This window comes from Colletes latitarsis, chromosome 10, assembly GCF_051014445.1.
Source record: "Colletes latitarsis isolate SP2378_abdomen chromosome 10, iyColLati1, whole genome shotgun sequence".
In the NCBI taxonomy this organism is placed as follows: Eukaryota; Metazoa; Arthropoda; class Insecta; order Hymenoptera; family Colletidae; genus Colletes; species Colletes latitarsis.
In genome coordinates, this window is record NC_135143.1 from 25,866,742 (window position 1) to 25,890,785 (window position 24,044).

The window sequence follows — 24,044 nt, forward strand, 5'->3', positions numbered from 1 at the left end:
CGTAATTGTAAATATTACCAGCACTAATTGAACTATGCTCGTATAATTTCAAATTTCAAACACAAATTTCTGAAATTCGAACTTACGAAGTCATCCATCTTCTATCGAACCAAATTTCAACTTTCTTCCCCCTTCTAACATAATTTCCTTTTGTTATTAAATGTCAATGTATGATAACTTACTCGATAGAAATTAAATCTTTTAACGAATACATTTTAATTTTAAAGTTGGAACCTTTCGAATAAAATAATTACAAGATATTAATTCTCGTGAAATAGAAATGTGCTACCGAATTCCATAATTTTCTAAAACACTGTTCTTCTTGGCCCTCTGGTGACAAATCCGGAAAGCTATATGCATATATATATATATATAAATTTGCCTAGTGAAATATCGCTGTAAACGAAAACGTCTTGTGGTTGTCAATCATTTGTACGTTGATCTTTCACAATTGTTTCTTTTTTTCAATTTTCAAAAGCATAGCATGTTAATAGCAATATGGATACGTTGGTACAGAAAATAATCTTTGATACAACCGATGAATTTTCGAAAGACATTGTCACATTCCAAGAAAATGTGAGTTCTTAGATTTCAATTTAAGCAATTTGGATCATTTTCTTAGACTTTCTAAATAACTTTTTGAACATCAAATAGTCAGTAATAATTGTTAACTGATACTTGTATGTAATCGTACTGTTACAGTAATTAATCATTAATATTTTGGTATTTTAGTATGGAAATAGAACTACGTTTGAAGAATTAAACAAGGACCAGTTACGTGAAAAGCTGTGGAAAACACTATTTCGTTACTTGTCCGATAATACGCAATCTGTTATTCATTGTAATTGCTTGTTAACCTTACGGATTCTTAGGTAATGTTATAATATAATATAATGAAAATATATGGTGCATTTATTAATAGTTGTAATAAATTTATATTTTTCTGTATGCTTATCAAAGTCTATTAAAAAAATTCTTGTTGAATATATGCATTTTTGTTTCTAGCAGTGTTAAAAGCTTTTCTGATGCCACTTATATCATTTCCTGATTAGATGTATTGCTATTTTTGCATATTCCATAAAATAATTCTGTTGTTTTTCTTCATTAACATAGCCGAGATAAAACAAATTTAAATGAATTAGTCACAGACGAACAAATAAATTTCATATTAGATAAAGCGGCTTTGAAAGACCCGGATATAAAACAACAGGTTTCCTACAACAATGGTAACAGTCTTACTTTCAAATAGAATGCTACATTACATATAAACATTATTTCTTATCTAATGTTATTTGCTTTGCAGTCACTACTGAGTCTCTAAAGTTGCTGTGCAATCTAATATTTAATAGTACAAAAGTACAGCAAGTATTGCCAACAACACCTTGTTTGATGTGTCTGATCAAACGCATGAAAGATTATAATGATGCTACTCCTCAAGAAATAATGTTATTCGACACTAGAATTATATTTTTAATCACTGCATTAAACACTTCTACCCAACAAGTTGTTAAAACAGAACTAAAGGGCGACGAATGTCTCATAAGAATGTTACAAAGCATAACTACCCAATGTGAACAAGAGAAGACCATTATGATAAATGTACATTATTAATTATTATGGAAATTTAAATAGCTACATTGTATAAATAAATAAGCAATATTAAACTTCTACTTGTAGGAAGATCGTGCAACGTTAGCGTGCGAAGTTTTGAAAACGTTATTCAACTTGTATATGCACTCGGATAACGCGACCGAAAAAGAGGAAAAGAACAAAAATTTAGTCTCAATTTTATACAAATTACTGCTACTGAAATGTGAGAAAGAAGATGATCTTCAGAGGTAGGTGTACATTACTATTATTGTTAAACATCTGTACTATTTTGTTATTATTCTATGGTAATTATTATTCCAGTAATATTGTAAATTTACTAATAGTGGTACCGTACGATTGTTACTCAAAGATCGTACCTCCTGCACAAGATGAACATAAACACATGTTTCAAGGCATGGATATGAGTGCAGTTTTTGTTTTACTAAATTTCCTCGATAGAAAATTAAACTGCAAAGAAGATTTAATAGGAAATCTCAGCCCAATCGTCACTGTCTTTGTTAGATTGGTCAAATCTGAGAGATTAATACGGAAATATGCCAGACAGCAGGTAAACGAAGATTCATATCTTATTTTTTAAATGTCTAACCGTTATTGAAATATTTAAAAATTTTTACTTTTTCTTTTTAGATTTTACCTCCGTTAAAGGATGTGATGCATCGTCCTGAGGAGGGAACGACTTTGAGAGCGAAATTGTGTAAGCTATTAACTTTCCCATCGACGGAGCTACGGGATCTCGTTGCAGAGTTCCTTTTTATACTCTGTAAAGAAAATGGTGCGTTTATACATTCAAGTAATAATAGGAGGCGGCTACAGATGTAACAATCGACTTTTTAATCGATATTATCATTAATCGATTTCCACGTCCGTAGCCTCTTCTTGTAAGGTTAAAGATATATTTTTAAGAAACACTGATATTATTTTTAGTTAATCGCATGGTTAAATATACGGGTTATGGAAATGCAGCTGGTATGTTCGCAAACAAAGGATTACTGGGTCCAAATAAAGAAAAAACAACTTATTCTTCTGAATCGGAAGATAGTGAAACCGAAGAATATCTGCAACTCAAGGAACAGTGAGTATGAAGATAAAAAACATAATTTCTATGTAATTTATTACCCTTTGATATTAATGAAACGTGTACGTTATTTCATTAAAGAATTAATCCTGTAACTGGTTGTTTCGAACATCCGAAACCGAGTCCTTTGGAAGGAATGACGGAAGAGCAAAAAGAATATGAAGCCTTACAACTCGTAAGCCTTATCGATGCATTGACAAAGTTAGTAGCGTTAACCATTTACATGCAATGATCTCCGAGTTTCTAATACTATGTTTGCATTTTGCTTAATTGTTACTGTAAACGTTATTACTTTAGGGAAGGGTTAGTGCAGCCTTGTCGGATTGGAGATGACGGAAAACCAAAGCCAATCGAACATGTTCTCGAATTACAAAATCAATTGCCAAAACAGCAGTACGGTCGTCGAGATTCTGACTCCGAATGAATGCTGAAAAAATAAAAATAAACGCTGTACGGAAAACTGTATACAAGCACAACTATTTAACAAATAAAGACATATTATCTGTCACTGGAAAATTCATATTATTTATTATACCCTGTAGGCGCTGTCGTTAAATAATATTATGCAAAATACATACCTAGAGCTTCCATATTCTGGTGGAAAATAACTTTACGAGCTGCTCATAATTAGGCTGAAACACTTTTAATATTAATTAATCGCATAGGATAATTAAGGGTTCGAATATGATCGAACGAAGAAACGAACTACGATGGTCGGTTTGCTTACTTTATTGAAAAAAGAACAAAGAACAACATTACAAATTAAACAATTGGCAGGAAATAAAAAATATAACAGTTTCCAAAATCACATGAAATATTTAAACATTACAATTTTGGTAAATTATGTTATGTGCTTTCGTGAGCATCACAATATATTATTATTGCATTTTGTTGCAGCCTATGCGCAAGACAAGAACGTATGTTTCTACATGTTTCAAAGAACTGCATAGTTTGAGTAACCAGCTTGGAAACGTGTTACCGCGGGCCGTGGCGCGGGCGAATTGACAGATAAATGGCGAGAAAAATCGTTTTTAAAGTTTACAGAACAACGTCACACGTTCGCGATCGAAAACGAAGAAGCGTTTTCGCGCACAACTCTGTACACGTATCTCCTCCGAGGCCAAGGAGGAACCACACCGTCAACAACAACCAGACACCGTGTGTGCCTTGAGCCTTTATGCCCGTCCCGCGAGAAAACTTTTCCAAACACACGCACGCGCGATACATTTGACAAATATATAAGTAGCAAATGTCTCCATATATCTTTAATTACGTAATAATATAGTATGTAGATTAAAATATTTATTCATTTATTTTTTTCTTTTTATTGTTGCTGTAAAAGTGTATATAGATGTGTATACGTATAATACCATAAATTTGAATATTCCATATAAAAATGAAACTAAAATTTAGTAGGTACGATGTAGAAGAAAAAGAAAAAAGAAAAATATAATAATAATAATAATAATAATAATAATATTAATAATAATATTAATAATAATAATAAGCAAAAAAAAACCCGCGTTAAACGAAAGGAGAGACCTCGGGTTAAATACACATATATGTATATATCTGTACGTACATATACACACATATATACTTACATTTATGTGTATATTTGTGTGTATATATATGTAGTATATAAGACTAGGTTTAACAAACTTTGGGGAAATTCGGGGGTGAGGGCACAGGAGGGATTAAAATTATAATTGTCAAAGATATCGCTTTTTCTTCTTCTAAGGACTTAATCGAGAAACGGATATACATATATGTACGTATGTACGTGTATACATATATATATATATATACATATTTATATAAATATTGAAATATTTTGAAAACGAAATTTGCAACTATAAATAAATAAATATATATATATATATATACATATATATATATTTAGTCTAAAGGCTGAGTACTCTCAGGGAAAGGGGTCTGACAATCGATTACACGATCGATATATGTGTGTGCATTACATATAATCGGTACGTGTAATGCTAAATAATACAATATTTACGTTTACAACGCGACCATGCTCCTTGGCATCCCATTAGCATATATAAAAAATATATTTGGAATACACGCTTTCTCCATATTGCATTTACGATTTACCATTTCTCTTGTCTTGTACTATCCTTTATACAGTTTTCACATTTTGAAGTATAAGCAACTTGTCGGAACATTTAAAATCCATCCCATTTCGCGAACAGTCCCTTTAATAAAAAATACCAATAGAGGTTTCAGGAAAACATGGTTTACGCACAGCGAACCGTGGTTTTTTTCTTTCCATTTGGTTGTCCCTCCCTTTCGTCTCATTATTCTTTTTTTTCTTTGCTTTAGTTCCTGTTTAAAATTTACGCGCAATACCTAATGGATATATCGTATTATTTTAAATTCTATATCGTTAAGACGTCGTTTTTTTTTTTATTTAATTCCGGTATACAAGGAGTTCTCATTATCGTATGGCTCGGCGTTCTTTCGTAGTGAATTTAATGGGCAATATCGACGGGTACCACCCTATGTATGACACTATGGACTTATCTCCATTTAAGAGAAGTTTTGATTTTTCCCCAAAGGATAATTAGAAGACATCTTATCGTTACATTGTCTAGATAAGCTCGTAAAATGATTCACATCGGTATCAGACTTGAATCCCAAGGTTTGATCATTGCTTTTGGAATAAGTGAACTCTTCCGACTAATCCTGACAACTTATCATAATTTCAATACACGGTTCAAGATTCGATTCTTTTGAACGCTTTATGACTAGATTGTTTCAACAGCTACCAGGCATAAAACTTGGCGATTATTAAAGAAACAATGACCTACGCAAGATTCGATGATTTCTGAAGAAGCCTGTAGAAAAACAAATTACAAAATTCGATTAACTGGAAAAGAATCTATGAAGAAATTACAATTTACACGAACGATAACAAGACAAGATGTTTCCGCTTAGAACCTGGAACAACAAACCGAGGATATTAGAAATATTATTTAAAGTCTTATACACTTTCCACCGGAATAGAATAGTTTACAAAGAATGAATTATGAACTATAAAACAATATATTATTGCAACGTTGCACGTTCGAAAAAATATATTTTCTTATCTATTCCCTGTTCCCAGTTCGAGATACCGTTTCACCTAAACTTTTTACCCTGTCTATTCGCAAAAGATTAAAGATGACTATCGAACTCGAGCTCCGTTCTTCTTCCGAGCTATTCGCAGCCGGAGGCTCATGGGGACATCGAAACAGGGAACGAAGAAAGACTATTTCGAAAATGGAACGCCGAGCCAAACACTAAGTAAAGGAACATCCTAATCCAGTCAGATCTTTCCATCTTAGGAAAATCGTTTTTAATTTGCTTCAAGGACGTTCAAATTGTCTCTAGTATCGATGGGGTGTCACCTCAGACGAGGGGGGGCTCTTCGTCGAAACGAGGTTCGACAAGTTAGTCGTTGGAAAAGCGAAAAAAAAAGAAAAAAAAAACACAGAGAGATCACGGGAAACATTGATGGGCGTGCACCGACGACGCCGATGGAATGCAACGGTTTCTTAGTGTGTCCATTTGTGGTCAATTTGATATGTCAAAGAAAACATCTCCGAAAAACAAAGGAACGTGTCTCGTTATATAATATCAAAGTAAACGCGGTTTTGTATACATATATGTGTGTGTATATATATTATATATATATCGTATCTAATGAGAGAAAAAACAAAAATCGTTCTTCCTTCCTTTCTGTCGCCCACTCTCAGCCCAGTTTCTTGTTAAGTATTATTAAACGTCAAGTAACTAATGCAAATATAAATAAAGCTATCAGAGGCTTATTAAGGAATGAAACCAAGTTTATACGCGGCTACGCGTCTTCTCGTTCTCTCCCTTTCACTCCTACACTCTCGTTTCACTTATTACCTATATAATCATAGAATACATTTAAACATTTGTACTTTAACTGACTACGCAAGGATTTTAATAATCGTTTAATATTCTTTCTTATCTTTTTTTTTTTCTTTTTCATTTTATAATGTATGTGTTGTATATATATAGATATAGATATATATATATTTTTTTTTCCCCCGGTTTCTTACTTATTTTTTTTTCTGCTCTTCGTGCCTTAAACTCTAGAACCACTGATACACCGTCGTCACGTGTAAACGGAACTCAACGAACGAATTCACTATAAATTAATAATTAACGAGGAATAAAACATAAAAATGTTATCGCGAGCGAGCGAAGCGTTTTCTCTCCCTCTTCGTTCCGTTCGTTGAATAGAGAACAGTCTGTCATTCGTTTTCTTTTTTTTTTTTTTTCATTTTTCTTTTTTGTGTTTGGCACTAAAGAATTTAAACTACGATGCAGCAGCGATCGACAATAAATGAAAAAAAAAGAAAAAAAATAAATAAAAGAAACTCAAAAAGGTGGAGGTTGATGGAATCGTGTCGCACTGTCTAATAATAATAAGCTCAACGAGTTTCAACACGGTTCCGCTCCTTTTTTTCACGCTCGCACGTAAAATTAATAAACTACTATAAATCGCTCGTTTCCTCTCGATCGATCCCAAATGTGGGGCAAAAGACCGTTGAAACACGAACCCTTCGTTCCGAGGAAATGTTGTTTCAACGAAAATGATGTTAAAGGACAAAAAGCAAGACGGGGGGATAGGGGAGAACACACACATATCCGAAGAACTGGCCGGTTTGGCACATCGATCAAAACAACCTATTACCGATTCCAATTTTCAAATAATCAGGCATCGATGGGAATATATTGTCTTGAGATCTGCCTTACTCTGTCTTTTCCAACAAAAAACAAAAAAAAAAAACAAAAAAAAAAACGAAAAAAAGACGCAAACAGTATAAGGTCTTAACTATTCCTACATTAATCTATCCTTTTATTAAAGGGATCTACTATTAAAAACGTACGAAATAATAATATAATATAATAATTCTTAAAACCATAGTTCGAGTTAATCAACGCAAATAAAATTCAAAAGTTCGATCGTGGGGGGGGGGGGGGTCGAGAGGCAACGAGACAAAAAATCATGCCTTTCATCGTCGCTTCGGACTGAGTATTTGAAAAACAAGAACGAGAAAAAGAAGTGTCGAACACGCGAAAGGAACACAAGTAAAAAAAAAAAACGAACAATAATATTAATGAACGATAAAATTCGTGCGGGACGAAGAGAAACAATGATCGGAATCAATTAGCTTGCGAGATGAGGGAAAAGGGGACGGGGTATTAAAAAAGAAAGTTAAAAAAACGTCGAAATCACGCGGAGAAAGGAGAAAAAAAATCACTATGAGATACATAAATAATACACAATGAACTGTTCGTCGAACAATAATCATCAAGATTGGTAGAAAAAAAGAAGAAAAAAAAAAAAAAAACATAAATACGCCCAAAGTGAACAGGATACAAACGACACTCAATGTACGCTCGACGCATGAACACACGCATTGTAATGCCTCGAGATGAAGATAAAAACGAATGTTTATTCAAAAAAACGATCTATGAGAAAAGAGAGTAAATGAAAATGGAAAAAAAAAAATGCTGCTTAGAAAGTTGAGACAAAAAAAAAGCAACGAGGAAACACACTTGTTTACGTAGTGAACTTGTAAAATTTGGGTCCTCCTTGAACCCTTTCGTCCTTCTTTTTTTGTCGTTTTATTTAGATAAATTTTTCAACACGTAAAAGTCATGTTCGATAAAAGATCCTCGGCAGATCGCCTCGATCGCCGGATTCTTGATAGCGTAACACCACCGTCGGGGATCAAACTTTCATTTTATTACGCTCCTTTTAGCTATAATATAATAATCGGCCGCGACACGGCTTCCGGCAGATGGCCGTGATACGAAAAAAATCAGTAATTGGAAAGAGGCGTACTTTTTATTTCATTCGTTTTTTTTTTTTTATCCAGGACTCTAGGAAGACTATGATTAACCGTAGGCTAGAATTCAGTTAATGTTGCGTCGTATATTTGTTATGTGGTGTGTGTGTGTGTGTTTTGTTTTTTTTTTTTTTTTTAAATTCTATCGTTAATATGTTGTATGTTGTATGTGTGTATGCGTGTGTATATATATGTATATCATATATATATATATATATAATTGTAATGCATAGATGCCCCCGTTAATATCCGCAAAAAAACACGCGAGTTATCTTATTTTATTGTATCATCTAACGTGATGCGATCTTCGAAATCAGGAACATTCTGTAATATTTTTCTTGTTTTTTTTTATTTTTTTTTTTGTTTTTTTTTTTTTTTTTGTTAATTTTCGTCGATTACGATGTTCGCGTCCGTTGTTATTATTTTTCGACAGCACGCGATACAATTTTTCTGTTCTTCGTCGTCTTTTACGGATGGCAGACAACGGTTTTCATCGCTTGTACATTTTAGCGACACGGTCCGGTGGCTGCAGCTACTCATTCAGTAACATTCATCAACGTTTATCACTTCTCTGTTCACTTACTCCCGAGATCCGTTTCTTTCAATCCACAATATTTGAGTAACCAGATTATCGTTTCTCTTTCGTTTTCACAACGTTGGGTTGTTTTACGCGTCTACGATTTTTCATAAATTGAACACGCCCTGGTCTATCGACGAATAAGTAACGTTACCCAATCGCACGAATAATTGGATCGAACTTGAAAAGGATTCTCTGTCGTATCGTAGATCGGAGAAACGTTTGAACGACCGAACAAGCCGCTGCCACGCCACTGCCACAGAAGGATCTTGGATTCGAATCACGAAAATAATGGACATTTGCTTATGAATCCTGTTTTTTTTTATGTTTTCTTTTTAATGTTTTTTTTTTTGGTTTTTTTGTTTTTTTCCCCCTCGTTTTTTTTTCTGAAGCTGCACACAGATAGCACGTCATCGTAAACGAACACAAAGAACGATCAGAAAAACTGAAATCGTGTCGAAGAAGTTTCTAGGTGGCACCTAAAAAAGGCCTTGGAAACTGTGTTTCAGCGATAAAAACATTGTATCAGTTAAAAGTAATACGTAGAACATATTCGAAATACGTTATACAATAGACTGACAGTTTTTTTTTTTGTCTCGTAAACCGCTTACAGTAGGGTGATATATCCATTATCTTTCTTTGTCATTTAATAATTAGTTTCAACAATGTAAGCAGAGTTTTATGTAGTTATGTAGAGAGTGACTATTATAATTCTATACATATTAGGATAATAAGACTTTTGAGATTGTAAAAATCATCAAAAAATCTATCACAATTACCATTTACGTAACAAGTAATTCTCGTTTCTTTTTTTATATTATTATTGTAATTTAAACATCAAGGCAAATAAGGGGTGAATTTCAACAGTGGCCTAAATTAGCCAAGTAGTCTTCCACAGATAAAAATATGTAAATAGAGTAAATCTATACTAAAATATTCAAGTATATATAAGGTGAGCGTAATATAATAATTTTGTGAGGTAAAAGACCCTCTCATTAATGGTCATCCATTCGTTACACTATGAGTTTAGGTTTTATTTTCTTTAAATACGACTGGCAAAATTTTTGCAACATATTCTCTTTACTTATCTTTTTTGTCAATATCTTTTCTTATATTCAACGTACCATTAGAGACCATTGATGGCGTTGTGTCGGGTGTTATTGTGCATGAAACATAAATACACCTTCCACAAGGCGTCGCTAACAGTATCTCATTGGTACTTCTAATTATATTTACCTAGCAACAACATCAGAGACTCTGTAAGGACACAACTTATCCTGACGATACTATTATCACAGGCATTATTTATATAACTCTGCTAACCATGACTATTAAATACTTCAGAATTACTCCTTTTCATTTTTTTTTTTTAATATATATAAAATTAAAACTTCTAATAATAAAAGATGATTACGACTGATCAGCTTAGGTGTACGTACGTAGGCTTCGTGCAATTTTCTACAAATGTTATGCGCAAACTTCTGAATAGTCTTCCCCCCCCCCCCCCCCCCCCGATTATCGTTCCTGCATTTCGCCCCTCTCCTATTCTTACTTCTCCTTTTTCCCCTCTAACGCTCATTTGTTTATCTAACCAAATTCACACACCGCATAGCCAATTTTTTCGTATGCAAAACAAATTTGTCGAAGCTATCCAAGTAGAAATATATATATGGATGTGCTTTCTAACATTTGGTATGGCAAGATAGTTATTCACATTCAATTGTTATTGTAGGTAATGTAACACAGTATATAGCAATCTGCCCAATATATCCGTATATGTTGTATACACATTGCATTTTAGTTTCAATCAAATCTTAAGGCTGATCATGTAAACAACCCTAAAAAATATGTGTATTTCTATATATGTATGTGTTTTACGTGGATTTTCTCCTTCATGGATCATGTTTAATATATACATAAATAGAAGTTGTTTAGCAAACTGTACGTTATTTGTTTTTTTTCCTTTTTACATAGATAAAGTATTGTTCCTATGATACCGGTGGTATAATTTGCTTATGAACCTTGTATAATATATTACATGATCGTTCCGCAGCATTAAAAAATGTTGGAACGATTCTGTAATTTTTATAACAAATACATTTACATGGTATGGATATATTATTATTCTCTAGCACCACGAACCAATAATTCACACACGCATATATATATGTATATATATATGTATATATAATATATCGTATTTATATGGTGGACCATAATAAAGCATCCTGAGTAAATATTGTAACCATTATGTGTCTCGCCTATTATTTTTTTTTTTTGTTTCTTTTAACAATGCACAAACGGGATCTATCATCGGTGGCAAGTCTAGATAATTGTTTCGATTTGTCCTCGAAATATATGTTGTGTACGATTCCTCGTCTCGCAAGACATTAAATGTTTGATTTTCAACGTATCGTAATCTATTCCTTTCTCATTAACGTTGTCTCATATAATTCCTCTCGCTCTACCTTTGTTTCCGAACTACTAATTCTCAAACGCACGGAGAAAAAATCACCAGGAACATAGTTCGTATATTTTCTTTCATTAGTTTTGTAATGTTCATTTTCTTTTTTTTTTTTTCTCTTCTTCCGTTTAGTTCACTAAGTTTTGTATGCCTGCCATAACGAGGATTTACTGTATTTGTCTTTCCTTTTTCGTTTTTGTTTCATTAGAGATATGATATGATATACGAGCAGGAAGTACTACCGTGTGACGTAGCATGCAATGCTTTTCGCCTTGCATTAAGCACAGGAATTTGCTTTTTTTTTTTTCTTTCTTTATTCATACACACTCGTTTCTTGACATGCTTATCGAATTATCTAACGATTCTCTTAACGAAACCTTAGAAACTTAGCGAGTCTACAAAATAGGTCTCGAAGTAACGTTTTGAAGAAAGAACCGTGTATATCGTTATCTTTCTTTCTTCGTGTATGCGTACGTGTACGTCATTCGATTCCACGCGAGAACCGAGATAAAAATACACGAGTTGTTGCTTCGAGAGCACGGATCGAAACCAGCGTGTAAACAGTGCTCATTGAAGACTAGAATAATTTGATTTGTAAACATACCTAAAATACTGACGAGTCGAAGATGACGATGCGACCGCTTTTGACGGAAAGCTATTGTGTTTTCAGAAGTTTCTTTCCCTCTCTTCACTTTCTGCCCCCACTCGTCGAAGCGATCCGATTGGCTTTTCGGTTGACACGATCCACTTAATTCGCTGCTCCTTTCCCTTCTTCATTTTGTTGTTTTTTTTTTAAATCGTTTTAAATTTATCTTGGCAGTTTACCAAATGCAACTTGCTAAATTACTATTTATACTGTTTTTTTTTATGATTTTTTTTTTGTTTTTCGTTTTTTGGTCGGAGATGTACGTTTACCATTTCATCGTTTCAACGTTATTACTTTCATAAAACAGGGACGCATTATACTTTTTTTTTTAAAAGGTTTTTGTTCCTTTTTACACTTTTTTTTACTATTAAAGCTGCATGCTGCACTTGTTTTCTATTTCTTCGGTAGGCAAATTTCAAATAAATTCGATACCACTGGGCATATTTGTCGATTCGTCCTTCGTTAGGAGTAGGGCGATTCACAAGGAAATTCCACTCGCTGAAGATTATTGTGACATACTTATTTGGTCTGCCTCCTCGCTTCATGATATGTAAAGAGTGTTCAGTACGAGGACGTGATGATTATTTTTAGCCAAAGTTACGATATATCCCTCGGAAGTTATTTTCAAGCCGCAACATCGAGAGACCTGCAAAAATTCCATCGACTAATTGATTGTACGTACGAGGAAAATATAATCGTACTTATTATCAAAAAACAAATTGTAGGAAAATTAAAAAATGTTTTTAATTAATTCGAGTATGCTCTATCGAATAGTGGTAGTTGCAACATCCGGTAAAACGGTATAAATTTTTCTTTATAAACGTGAGCGTACCTTGACATATGGACATTCGAACTCTGAAATCAAGGAACCATCTCTCGAAAAAACTGCCACATGGAAACGATTACCATGTGAATCTCCTATTAATATATCTCCTGCATCGCTAATATCAATCCCGTTTGGGAAGTTTGTTACATTGTCACAGCCAATGCGACGCAAAAACTTGCCTTCCTCGTTGAATACCACAACACAATGTCCCTTGAAGTCACAAACAAAATATTCTTTACCTGAAAATCAAAAAATTGCGTATATAGAAAATGCATTTCGACGTGTATATAAAATTTTGTCCAAAAATTATATTTGAAAATAATTAAAAACGTCTATAAATGAAATTTAATTAATTGAAATAATTTATTTCCTTACCACTAATTGCAATATCACTTGGTTCTCTCATATATTCACTGCAGTCAAACCACCTTAAAAGGTCTCCTGTATCGCTGATCACAAACACTGTTGGCGATACACTATCAACAGCCAAAATGTGACCCTCGCTAGTGACAGCTAGGCCAGCTACAATATCGATGTAACGAATTGCTATTTTCTTGATGAAGTGCCCGTTTTTTGTAAATATTTGCATTCTGGATCGTTCGTTTCCACGATCGCAAACAACAAATTTACCGCTGTTTCTCATAACAGCAACTTTCCTAGGGTACCACAACTGTCCCTCTTCCTTGCCAGGGACACCAAATTGGAATTTGAAAATACCAGTCTTATCAAATATCTAAAATGAATGGGATACGTGTCAAAGACAAATCAATACGTCAATCGAAGGGTTTACTGCAATAAGGAGACAGCTCTACTTTTTACACATTTTTACAAATTTACAATTTCGATTGATACATACTTGAATTCTGTGATTATTCGTGTCTGCAACAATAATGTCCTCGTCGGCGCTTAAGCAAAATCCATGGGGTGAGCTGAATTGACCTTTACTGGGACCTAACTGCCCAAATTTACAACGGATACGCATGGGCGTTAATTTAGCATTGGTTGAACGTGGATGAGCATAGTTTCCAGAACCGGTCACGTTGCCGACAGTATTTCCCACTACTACAGGCATGTTATGTATGGAATCCCCAATTAAATCATCTACAAAGGACGTTGATGAACAGCTAAGGCGTTTACATTTATTTAAATGTGTATTCTTGGAAACTTTAAAAATGTATCTCACCAGCACCCTGTGAAAGTATCGGCGAAGTGGAAGAGGATAACGACTGAAACCCTCCATTCAAAAGACTGTTAGCAGCTAGACCTAAATTTGGCGTATCTACAATCGCTGGTGAAGGGCCTCTGCCTAATACCAAGCCGCTACCACCGTTAATTGTTGTGCTTCCAAGATCTACGATAATAGCAACAAGTTTAGTCCGTTCATACAGAAAAAACAATGACCAAGTAAATATTATGGTTTTCTTACCTTGATTGCCAAGTGTATTTCCTAACTTTGCAAGAGCTTGCAAATTATTGATCGCATGACTTGTAGAACTGAGATCGCCGGCAAATAAGTCTGCCAAAGTGAATGGCGGAGTCGGGCTAGGATTCGAACTAGGTCCAACTACGTTTGTGTCTCCAACCATTTCAACCTTTTCTGCTAAACTGGCTAGTTGCTGCAGATTGTATTCTTGAATGCTGGTGAGACCATGGATAGGACCTGGGGGAAGGGATACAGGAGGTGGCGGTGGTGGAATAGTCGGGGGACTGGATGTTGGAGGTATAACGAACGAAGGTTCACCTTCGAACGAAGATTGCATCGACGCAGGAAGAGAAATGGGAGACCTTGTGCTAATGGAACGTGGACAGCCCATTGAAGTATGAACAATTTGCTGGTTTGTGGAGACTCCTGGTATGGTTGAAACTGTTTCAGGAGCGGATTTTGTCATTGGTGTACTCTCGGTGTGAAACTTGCCAAATACTTCCTACAATTATTATTTTCATTAATGTTCTTATCAATTGAAATATTCTTTTACTTTTTTTATCAAGTACATATAGTTTCAAGAATCGTATATCTACCTTTACTGTTTTTTCGAACTGATTATAATCAGTCTGAAATTCAATGGAAAAAGAAACATTTGGCTTTGGTGTATTTTTAATTAAATTCATTAATTGCGCTCCTACGATGCGACGAAGTGCGAGAATCTCCACCGCATCGCCATGCTCCAAGAGTCTAGAGGTAAAACGGCAAGCATCCTCTATTTTCTCCACAGTTTTCTCAACGCTACATGAGAAGTTGGTTTAATAAAAATAAATAATAAAAATATTGAGTGTGAAAGATTAGTTTGCTGACCTATGAAATGTATCCATTATTTCCAATTCTCTGTCAGAATGTAACTTTTCAAGTTCAACCAAGGCATTGTCTCTACATTTTTCTAAGACAGCTTTGTAACTTTGAAATGTCTCTATAATCAGGTCCTTAGCTTGATCATGTTGTGCTTGAAGCTCACTAAGCGCATTCTCCAACTGAGCAGACACCTGATCACAATCTGCAATTCTTGCTTTACTTTCATTCACTAATTTTATTAATTCTTCTTTCTGACGTGGTTCTGCATCTACTAATCGTTCATATTGATGATCTGGAGCTTTATGTTCAACAAGTAGACACTCATTGCATATAGGTTCCTAATTGAACAGTTAAAAAAAAGGTACACTTTGTAATATTTAATGTTCTAAAAATTATTCTTTAGATAATAAAATCTATGTATTTTATTTTAAATTTAATTATAATCCATACTTTGTATGGTCTCAGATACAAACCAATTTGTAACAAATTAAAAGACTATAAATTGTTTCAATATATTAGATTATATTTTTAAGATTCCCTAATGATTCAATCTTTCTGTCTTAAATTTAATAGCAAAGAAATGTTCCAATTACCTGGCATGTGTAACAGTAAAACTTCATATTCTCAGCAGGATGAAACTCACAAAAAATAGGTTTGTGTATTGGTATAGCTTCGTTGGATTTCTTTATATCTTCAAAGGCCACCACCTTGTGACTTTCAAAACAACGCATGAACTGGTGCGCGCAATTACAACTTGGACACAAGAAGTTGGCACAGTCCGAACAACGCGCAACTGCGCTCTCTTTGGCTTTACACGAGGTACAGAGTACAGCCATGTTCTCGATCGCGGACATGTCAAGTATATTAGTTAGAACATAGTCGCACGTGAGCGACGCGGCACCCTTAGAACTAATGGAAGTTTCTTGTTCACAGAGAGGACAGATCAGAATCGAACTGACCTTGGGATCACCCGCTTCATCTATAAGAAGCTTATCTAAACAAGCTTCACAAAATACGTGAAGACAGGAGAGCACTCGCGGGGAGCACAGTTTGCCCATGCAAATAGCGCATTCTTGGTCTCCAGTCTCGCTGTTGCTGCAATTTATCTCTTCCAGAGCATCTCCGGGATTAGAGGTTTCGTTGCAGCTGGTGACTGTATTAATATTTCGTTCGCTAAAAACATCTCCATTTTCGACTTCTTCGCTTTGCGCAATACCAGTTCCAGCTGGGACAGATGCTGTTCCTGAAGGAACAGCCACCATAGATGATGCCATCCCGAGATTATCCTCTTATGTTTTAAATAGTGATCCTCTTCCCGTGACGCAAACAGCTCTTGTTAAGCAATACGCCGAAATAATCGTAAAACTTAAACCTTGTTGTTTATCGTTATGCTCTAACAAACGAGAAGGCGAATACCTATAAAAGAACAAAAACAGAAGAAAAAAAAAGAAAACCCTCGAAACCCTTTCTCAGATTACAAAATACAGAGGGACCAAGACATCGTCGCATCGATCGCAACGACGAAAACAAAACACTGTGTCACGGTTCGCTTCCGAGAGGAAATTGTATCTGCGTATAGGGCAAATAACGGACGTTTCAAAAGTTGAGGCGCGCTTTGGAAAAATTGAATTAAAACACGATAGCCGCAATGAATTTCCGACGTCGTACACTATCTTTTGAGTTCTTTTTTTTTTCTTTCTTCCTATCTGCCTTTTTTCGTTTCGCGAAACAAAATTCTACCTCGTGTCACAGCACGTTCGTCGAGTCCTGTCCCACGTAAGCGTTTTATTTACATTATGCGATAGTTTTCCACTGACCTCGAAGTAATGCTTACCACTCGAACTCGTATTAAATTTTCGTTTTGAACACTATCAACGTTTCGGTTCGCGTATCTGTAGTACTAGCAAACATTATTATCGATTACACGAGTATCACCGACCCGTTTCTGATTGTATACGGCGATTGTTTCAATTTCAATTGTTATCGACGCCTCGACCGCGAATATTTCAAGCTTTTTCATATGTAGAGTGGAGGAATAAATCATTCGAATCGAGAAAAGTTGACCCCAATGCAGGAGCCCTGCACAAACAATTAATGCGATGATGGTACACTTATAGACCGTGGACAGGGCTCGAGAACTCCCCAAAATTTGGTCAATGCAGCGATTCAAGCGACGACTGGCGACGATACGATGAAGTATCGATTCTATCGACGCAGAGTGTTGTGCATAGATAAAGGATAACTACTTTTTTGTGGCAACGAATTATTAATATTTATTGTAGTGTCGTACATACCTGGGTAAATTGGATCCAAAAATACTGAGATATCTGGTTCAAAATAATACAATTTGTTTGAAGCAGGAAAAAAAGAAAGAAAAGAAATTAGCATTTCGTTCAGAATTTGCTAGATGAGCTGAACGGCCCTCGCTTTCCGAAGAGAGCGAGCTTTCTGCTTAAGGCGCATTTCGAGTTGACAATATGGCCGCCATCAGCGTGTGCCCTCTATTATAAGCATAAAGAATGAAAAGAAATTACGACTCATCTTAAGTCTGCCAATAAACTGTTGTAGTTACTATTCTTAGTATACGAATAGTAATATTATAGTTTCTTTTAAAAGCCTTAACTTTTGCAACAATCTTTCGAAAACTTAATATTTTTCGAATTATTCCCATTTAAAACTCTCAAGGATTTATACAGTCGATCATACTGAAAACCATCCACTTGCTTTGCTAATTTATTTTTGTTCATAAATAATATTATATAAACGTAATACTTCTGTAAATAGTGTAATGATATCTTATCTATAGTAGAATTTGTTTTAATATAAAAGTTGATATAAAACTTTATTTAAAACACTAGCAACTTTAAAGCACAATTTAAAAATTAAAATGCATGAAAATTATGTCACATCTGGGAACGCTATACATATACATATATTCAGTCACTAGCAGTGTTGCATTTAACCATCCATAAACTGAACAGACTACCGACACATGATTAAACAAAACAACAAAAGACTTACTTCGTAATACATTTGCAAACTGTCGGAACTGATAAAAAGAATATTGAATTACAATTTGTGAGGTTTATAAACAGTTTTAGTAGAATCAGCATGTAATTAAAACGGATAAAGGTGTCGCCACAGTATTCCGGACAGTGTTTCTCAATCGTAGTTTTCACTTTCGTGTAAACGTAGCCACAAGAATGTAACTACACTTTTTAGTTTCTTTTTTTCTACAGAAACATATGATCATGAAACGGAACAAAATTCGAGAATCATGTTCGAAAGGTTTTATGCGAGAAGTTATTACAAGATGTTCGATTTTTCCCATCTTCGTGGAACCATTTTAGAGAACAGTATACCGGTTAGTATGTACGCGTACTTTTTTCTACCATTTTGGATATATTCTCGTCCTGCAACGATTGGGAAACACTGTGATTGAATTTTACTGGGTGCGATGTTCAAGGGAAACGATATGTCACATGTATACAGTGTTACCAGCAGCAGACTGGTGCCCAAAGGAAATTGCCTCTCCACTTACACACTAATGCATAGCCACGTGTACGTGAGCTCCTGTACTTCAGACAACTTCGGGAATTCGAGAAAGAAGGTGCATATGAGCCTTTCTTTTTCGCTCTCAAAACAGCTGAAATTGTTATCAAATGGCAAACCGCTATTGTGAAGAAACTACCCCTGCACTTACGTATGATTTGATAAAACAAAGCAGTGGTCGATTGAACTACTAAAATCGATAAAGACAACAAACGTAGAGAAGTCTTTCGTTCTTTAGGTTGACGCAAATCGAAGTTCAGCTGCTTCAAGAACGAGAGAGAAGGGCTCACATTTGCCTTCTTTCTCAAATTCCCGAAGCCGTCCGAAACGTCGGAGCTCACGTACACGTGGTTGTGCATTAGTGTACGTAAGTGGAGGGGCAGTTTCCTCTGGGCACCGGTCTACCGTCTGGTAACATTGCATGCATATCACACGTCAGAGAACGGACGAAGGGAAAAATTCGTTGAGTTGATCCATTTTTGTTCATGTGAGGATCGTCGATAGGTTAATCGACGGGGGAAAAAAAACGATTTCGGTGAATTTCTCCTCTCGCCCTTCGCGTCTTAATATTCCGATTGACCATAGCCCGCGGGATTTTCTTGATAATTCAATTAATTTCATTAAGCGAATCAGTCTTATTTTTTTCATCGCTTACCCCGTTTCCGGCATTGTCGCTACTTTTTGGAACACGCGTCCGCGGAGATTTCACTTACGTATAATTAAATTACTGTTATTACTTAATCAAATAAATAACTCACTGCTCAGTCGAGTTTGAGGCGTGACTTTTCTGTCGCCGCTATTTGTACAAGAATCGATGCTCCGCGACTGAACTCCCACGAATTCGGTAAGAATTGTTTTCGCTTTCGTTCGACGCGCCGCGTACGATTAATTCTGATTAAATATTGGTAAACGAAAAGAGAGTAATTAGTTTTTCTCCCCTTAATACGCCTCCAAACAAACGTTTTCTTTTATAGAAAAACGTGATAATCGATTCGCGACATTAGCGCTAGTTTTACAGTCAATGTTTCAATAATTTCTCGTTGAATATGATTGTTAACATGAAATTTTGTACACTTTTTGATTCCAGGAATATGAGATGGCCAGAATTGTAGCAAATGCGATTATATATTTATGCTTACTCTGTAGTATTATTAATGCCAATGAAAACGATGATAATGACATCCAAGATGTAGCGTCTAAGACAGTGTACAAAACTCCAGAGGTATCAGAGTTTGTGTATTTAGTAGAAACCTTTGACGACGAAGACAAATTTAAAGATACATGGATTTTATCGGAGGCCAAGAAAGATTCTATAAATGAGGATATAGCTAAATACGATGGTCAGCTTTTGGTTATAAGCTTTTCTTAATAAGTTTAAAACATAATAATACAGAATTGCAATGCTATTTTTATAGGAATCTGGTCTGTAGAGGAACCAAAAAAGCATGCACAAGATGGTGATCTAGGATTAGTGCTGAAGAGCAAAGCAAGACATGCTGCTGTGTCTGCCTTATTAGCCAAACCATTTTACTTCAGAGATAATCCATTAATTGTACAGTATGAAGTAAATTTTCAAGAAGGTCAAGAATGTGGAGGAGCATATTTAAAGCTGCTTACCTTCGATCCAGAACATGGAGATTTAAAGAACTTCCATGACAAAACTCCATACACTATAATGTTTGGACCCGATAAGTGTGGAAATAATCATCAGGTATATGCAGAGGCCACATAAATATCCAATTCTTGCAAAATTATTCCATAAACTAATTTGTACTTATTTTTCATCTAGCTGCATTTTATATTTCGGCATAAAAATCCTTTGAATGGTTCTATAGAGGAGAAACATTGTAAAAAACCAAGAGAACGTTTAGAAGACTATTTCAAAGATAAACAGCCTCACCTCTATACTTTAATCATTCGTCCAGACAATAGTTTCGAGATAAAAGTGGACAATAAAGTTGTAAACTCTGGCTCATTATTGGACGACTTTACTCCGCCTGTTAATCCGCCTTTAGAGATAGAGGACCCATCTGACGTTCAACCTGAAGACTGGGATGATGGAGAAAAGATTCCTGATTTGTCGGCTGTAAAACCAGACGACTGGGACGAAGACGCACCGGCGCAAATCGTTGACGAAGATGACATTATGCCCGAGGGATGGCTCGAAGACGAGCCACCTATGATACCTAACCCAGACTCGATCAAACCCGACGATTGGGAGGTTGAAATGGATGGAGAATGGGAACCACCTGATATACCAAATCCAAAATGTGCGGACGTGCCAGGATGTGGGCCGTACAAACAGAAAATGAAAAAAAATCCAAGATACAAGGGTAAATGGTCACCACCCTTGATCAACAACCCCAATTACAAAGGAAAATGGAAGCCTAAGCTCATACATAATCCTAACTATTTCAACGACGAACATCCATTCCGAATGATGCCTATTGTATGTTCCTTATCGATTTTTTGAAACAGTAAAGATGGTGTTTCTCTTTGATACAAACATAGAATTTTTTTTATACTTTACAGTTTGCTGTTGGCTTTGAACTTTGGTCTATGTCCACGGATATATTCTTTGACAATATTCTTATTACCGACGATGAAGAGATAGCGAAAAAATGGGCCAACGATACGTTCGAAGTACGTCATGCTAGAATTGCGGAAGAAAGCGTGAGTAATAATTCTCAATTTTGATTTAATAATACTACAATTCGACGATGTTCAAAGCTGATACGACGAGAATCGTGATAAGGATGATAAAAGACGCAAATTCATTTACAAAATGTGATACATGTACACTGTGACACGCAGGTAACTTTATGGGGTCGTATATTGAAAGCTACGAATTATAAACCAGGCTGGTGGGCGCTGTATTTCTTGTACTGCGCAATACCGATTGTAATATATATTTGGTACCTACAGAAACGATTTCGTGAGGTATATTTGGTAGTCATTCAAACGTACAGTTTACTTGCTTTTTATAATACTGGTACATAAGCATAACAATAGGTATCATAGCTGAGTATGTAATAATAACGTATTATCAAAATCATCTGTATATAAATAACATGTTTGAAAATTTGTCAATCATTGAACTGCTGTAACTTCGTCAAAAAACATTGTACTGCAGTCAGCTTGAGATTAGTTCAAAGACTGACAATTTTATTTATACAATCCCTTAATTTTGCTCATGAGCGTATAAAGTAGTAATAATTCTCACTGTTGTACAAAATTCGATACAATCGGAAACCGTATTACGTAAGCAGCACAAGTGGCAGAATTCCTACGTATGTCGTGTAATTATTACTTGTATTTTCATGATTATTTTACATAGTGGAGCGTATGGCGTCAGATTGGCACATTTACTGCGGAACATCCTTGGATGTGGGCTGTATATATAATAGCTGCCGGTTTTCCCATACTGCTAGTAATATATTGTTGCTGCTTTGCTTCTCAGGTATAAAAAAAATCATGTACCTACATTGACTATGAAACTGTTTTTTCGTACTGTAAATAACAATTATATTTCAAGTTGCTTAACCTTTAGAGTACAAGCCGTTTACGAAAAAGTGGACGCGCTAGATTGGACTCCATTTCACATACAATGTTTCATGTTTCTTGAATTATTTGAGATATCATGTTCTAACAAAATGATTATTTAGTACTATCCTTTGTAGGTGATATTCTATTTATACAAAACAAGTAAAAGAGAAAACACAAATTTTAAATTCTAAATCTCGATTAACCTAAATTACGACAATTATTAGCGTCTATCGAAGTAAGCGTTTTCATATAGAGGCATTTGTTTTCTAAGGGTTAATTATAGAATTATGCTTATACGAGAGATACGTTTATATTATGTTTATATTCCTTGTATATCGACCTGTTCGTTTAAAAGTATTTAGGTGTAAACAAGAATTCTGTATCCTTGTACAGAATACGAACAGTGAAAATGTGAAACCGATTGATTAACGTTATAGGAAAAATACGATTTGGAGGATGAAGATAAGCAGCCTTTAGAAGTAAACGAAGAGACAACGTCTCAACAGGAAGAAAATGAAAACGAGAATCAATCAATTAACGCCGAAACGGATAACGCGAACGAGACAACGTCTCAACAAGAAGAAAATGAAAACGAGAATGAATCAATTAACGTGAACGAACCTGAGACAGTGAATGAAACTGAAACAGTGAATGAAATTGAAGAGTTAATAGAAAGTGAAGATAATGTTAGTAAACACATTATTGCAAGCTAATTAAAATAATTTAATTTGTTCGTTTACTTTAACGGTTGATTTTTTTAGGACAAGCCGGCGATGGGTGGTGATGGACCACGACGAAGAAAACCAAATAAAGAATAGAGTTTATTGAAATTTAAACGAAATGAATTCGTATTACTAAGATATTTATGTAAAACTTTCACATTCCACGTAACACTTGTCATTGTGTACGTTAGGGTTTTCAGTGTCCAATACATGCAATATGATCACTAGGAACCAGTTCTTTACCTAAAACTTATATATATACTCGGTTCGAACATTAAAGTTTCATTATATCATATTTTGAGACGAATGATTTTCACATTTCGCATGTTTCACGTATGAATGATAATACTTAAAAACAACAATTTGTAACGAATGATGTTCGATGTACTATTTATGCCTTAATAATATGTAATGTAGCAGCGTAACTTTTGTTATTGTATATTGAAAGTGAATAATAGAACAAATTTATTCACGATTTATGTATAAGATTAAAAAAGAATCATGCGTTTAGATGTTCGTGGATTGTGTTTGTGTGGTATTTTAACACAGATTATGTATGAAAATTATAATAATTAATTTTTGTTTACACAGACGTTTATATTATTCAATGTAACGATCTTTCTTAAATAATTCATTCCTTTGCCATTACGTTAATAAAGTGTACAATGTGAATGAAATACTATTATGTATCACATGAAGTTGTATTATTTATAACTGTTAAGTTTGAAATTGTTTGAGTGTAATTAAACAAATACGTTATAAAAAACTCCTATTATTTTCTACGATAAATCAAATATTTTGATTTCAACTATAAAGAAGAGTTCTAATTTAAAAATCTGCAAAACCTATT

General features: G+C 34.8%; 3 protein-coding genes across 8 annotated transcripts; 2 read left to right on the top strand and 1 right to left on the bottom strand.

Moving 5' to 3' along the window:
* The first annotated feature begins 394 nt into the window (after nt 1-394).
* Nucleotides 395-3,188, top strand: Ric8a (ric8 guanine nucleotide exchange factor A). Its single transcript, XM_076774227.1, has 10 exons — nt 395-576; nt 733-872; nt 1,114-1,226; nt 1,304-1,599; nt 1,678-1,838; nt 1,912-2,158; nt 2,239-2,383; nt 2,536-2,683; nt 2,768-2,887; nt 2,984-3,188. The coding sequence occupies exons 1-10, from the start codon at nt 499-501 to the stop codon at nt 3,108-3,110; spliced, it is 1,575 nt and encodes a 524-aa protein (XP_076630342.1). The 5' UTR covers nt 395-498; the 3' UTR covers nt 3,111-3,188.
* A 211-nt stretch (nt 3,189-3,399) lies between these two features.
* On the bottom strand, nt 3,400-17,813 carry LOC143346054 (protein meiotic P26). Of its 3 annotated transcripts, none has more exons than XM_076773796.1 (10): nt 17,669-17,813; nt 15,968-16,790; nt 15,381-15,712; nt 15,107-15,311; nt 14,514-15,012; nt 14,271-14,438; nt 13,944-14,188; nt 13,463-13,820; nt 13,094-13,326; nt 3,400-12,907 (listed from the first exon to the last, which is right to left on the bottom strand). In XM_076773796.1, the coding sequence occupies exons 2-10, from the start codon at nt 16,646-16,648 to the stop codon at nt 12,803-12,805; spliced, it is 2,826 nt and encodes a 941-aa protein (XP_076629911.1). In that variant the 5' UTR covers nt 16,649-16,790; nt 17,669-17,813; the 3' UTR covers nt 3,400-12,802. The 3 variants fall into 3 exon arrangements, with proteins under 3 accessions (XP_076629911.1, XP_076629908.1, XP_076629910.1); XM_076773793.1 differs by lacking the exon at nt 17,669-17,813 and adding an exon at nt 17,209-17,630; XM_076773795.1 differs by lacking the exon at nt 17,669-17,813 and adding an exon at nt 17,192-17,630.
* A 1,496-nt stretch (nt 17,814-19,309) lies between these two features.
* LOC143346384 (calnexin) lies at nt 19,310-23,988 on the top strand. Of its 4 annotated transcripts, none has more exons than XM_076774436.1 (8): nt 19,310-19,461; nt 20,014-20,266; nt 20,342-20,637; nt 20,716-21,375; nt 21,459-21,599; nt 21,741-21,866; nt 22,910-23,158; nt 23,234-23,988. In XM_076774436.1, the coding sequence occupies exons 2-8, from the start codon at nt 20,023-20,025 to the stop codon at nt 23,288-23,290; spliced, it is 1,773 nt and encodes a 590-aa protein (XP_076630551.1). In that variant the 5' UTR covers nt 19,310-19,461; nt 20,014-20,022; the 3' UTR covers nt 23,291-23,988. The 4 variants fall into 4 exon arrangements, with proteins under 4 accessions (XP_076630551.1, XP_076630550.1, XP_076630554.1 ...); XM_076774435.1 differs by lacking the exon at nt 19,310-19,461 and adding an exon at nt 19,479-19,770; XM_076774438.1 differs by lacking the exons at nt 19,310-19,461; nt 21,741-21,866 and adding exons at nt 19,480-19,770; nt 22,264-22,386.
* Nucleotides 23,989-24,044: the final 56 nt, after the last annotated feature.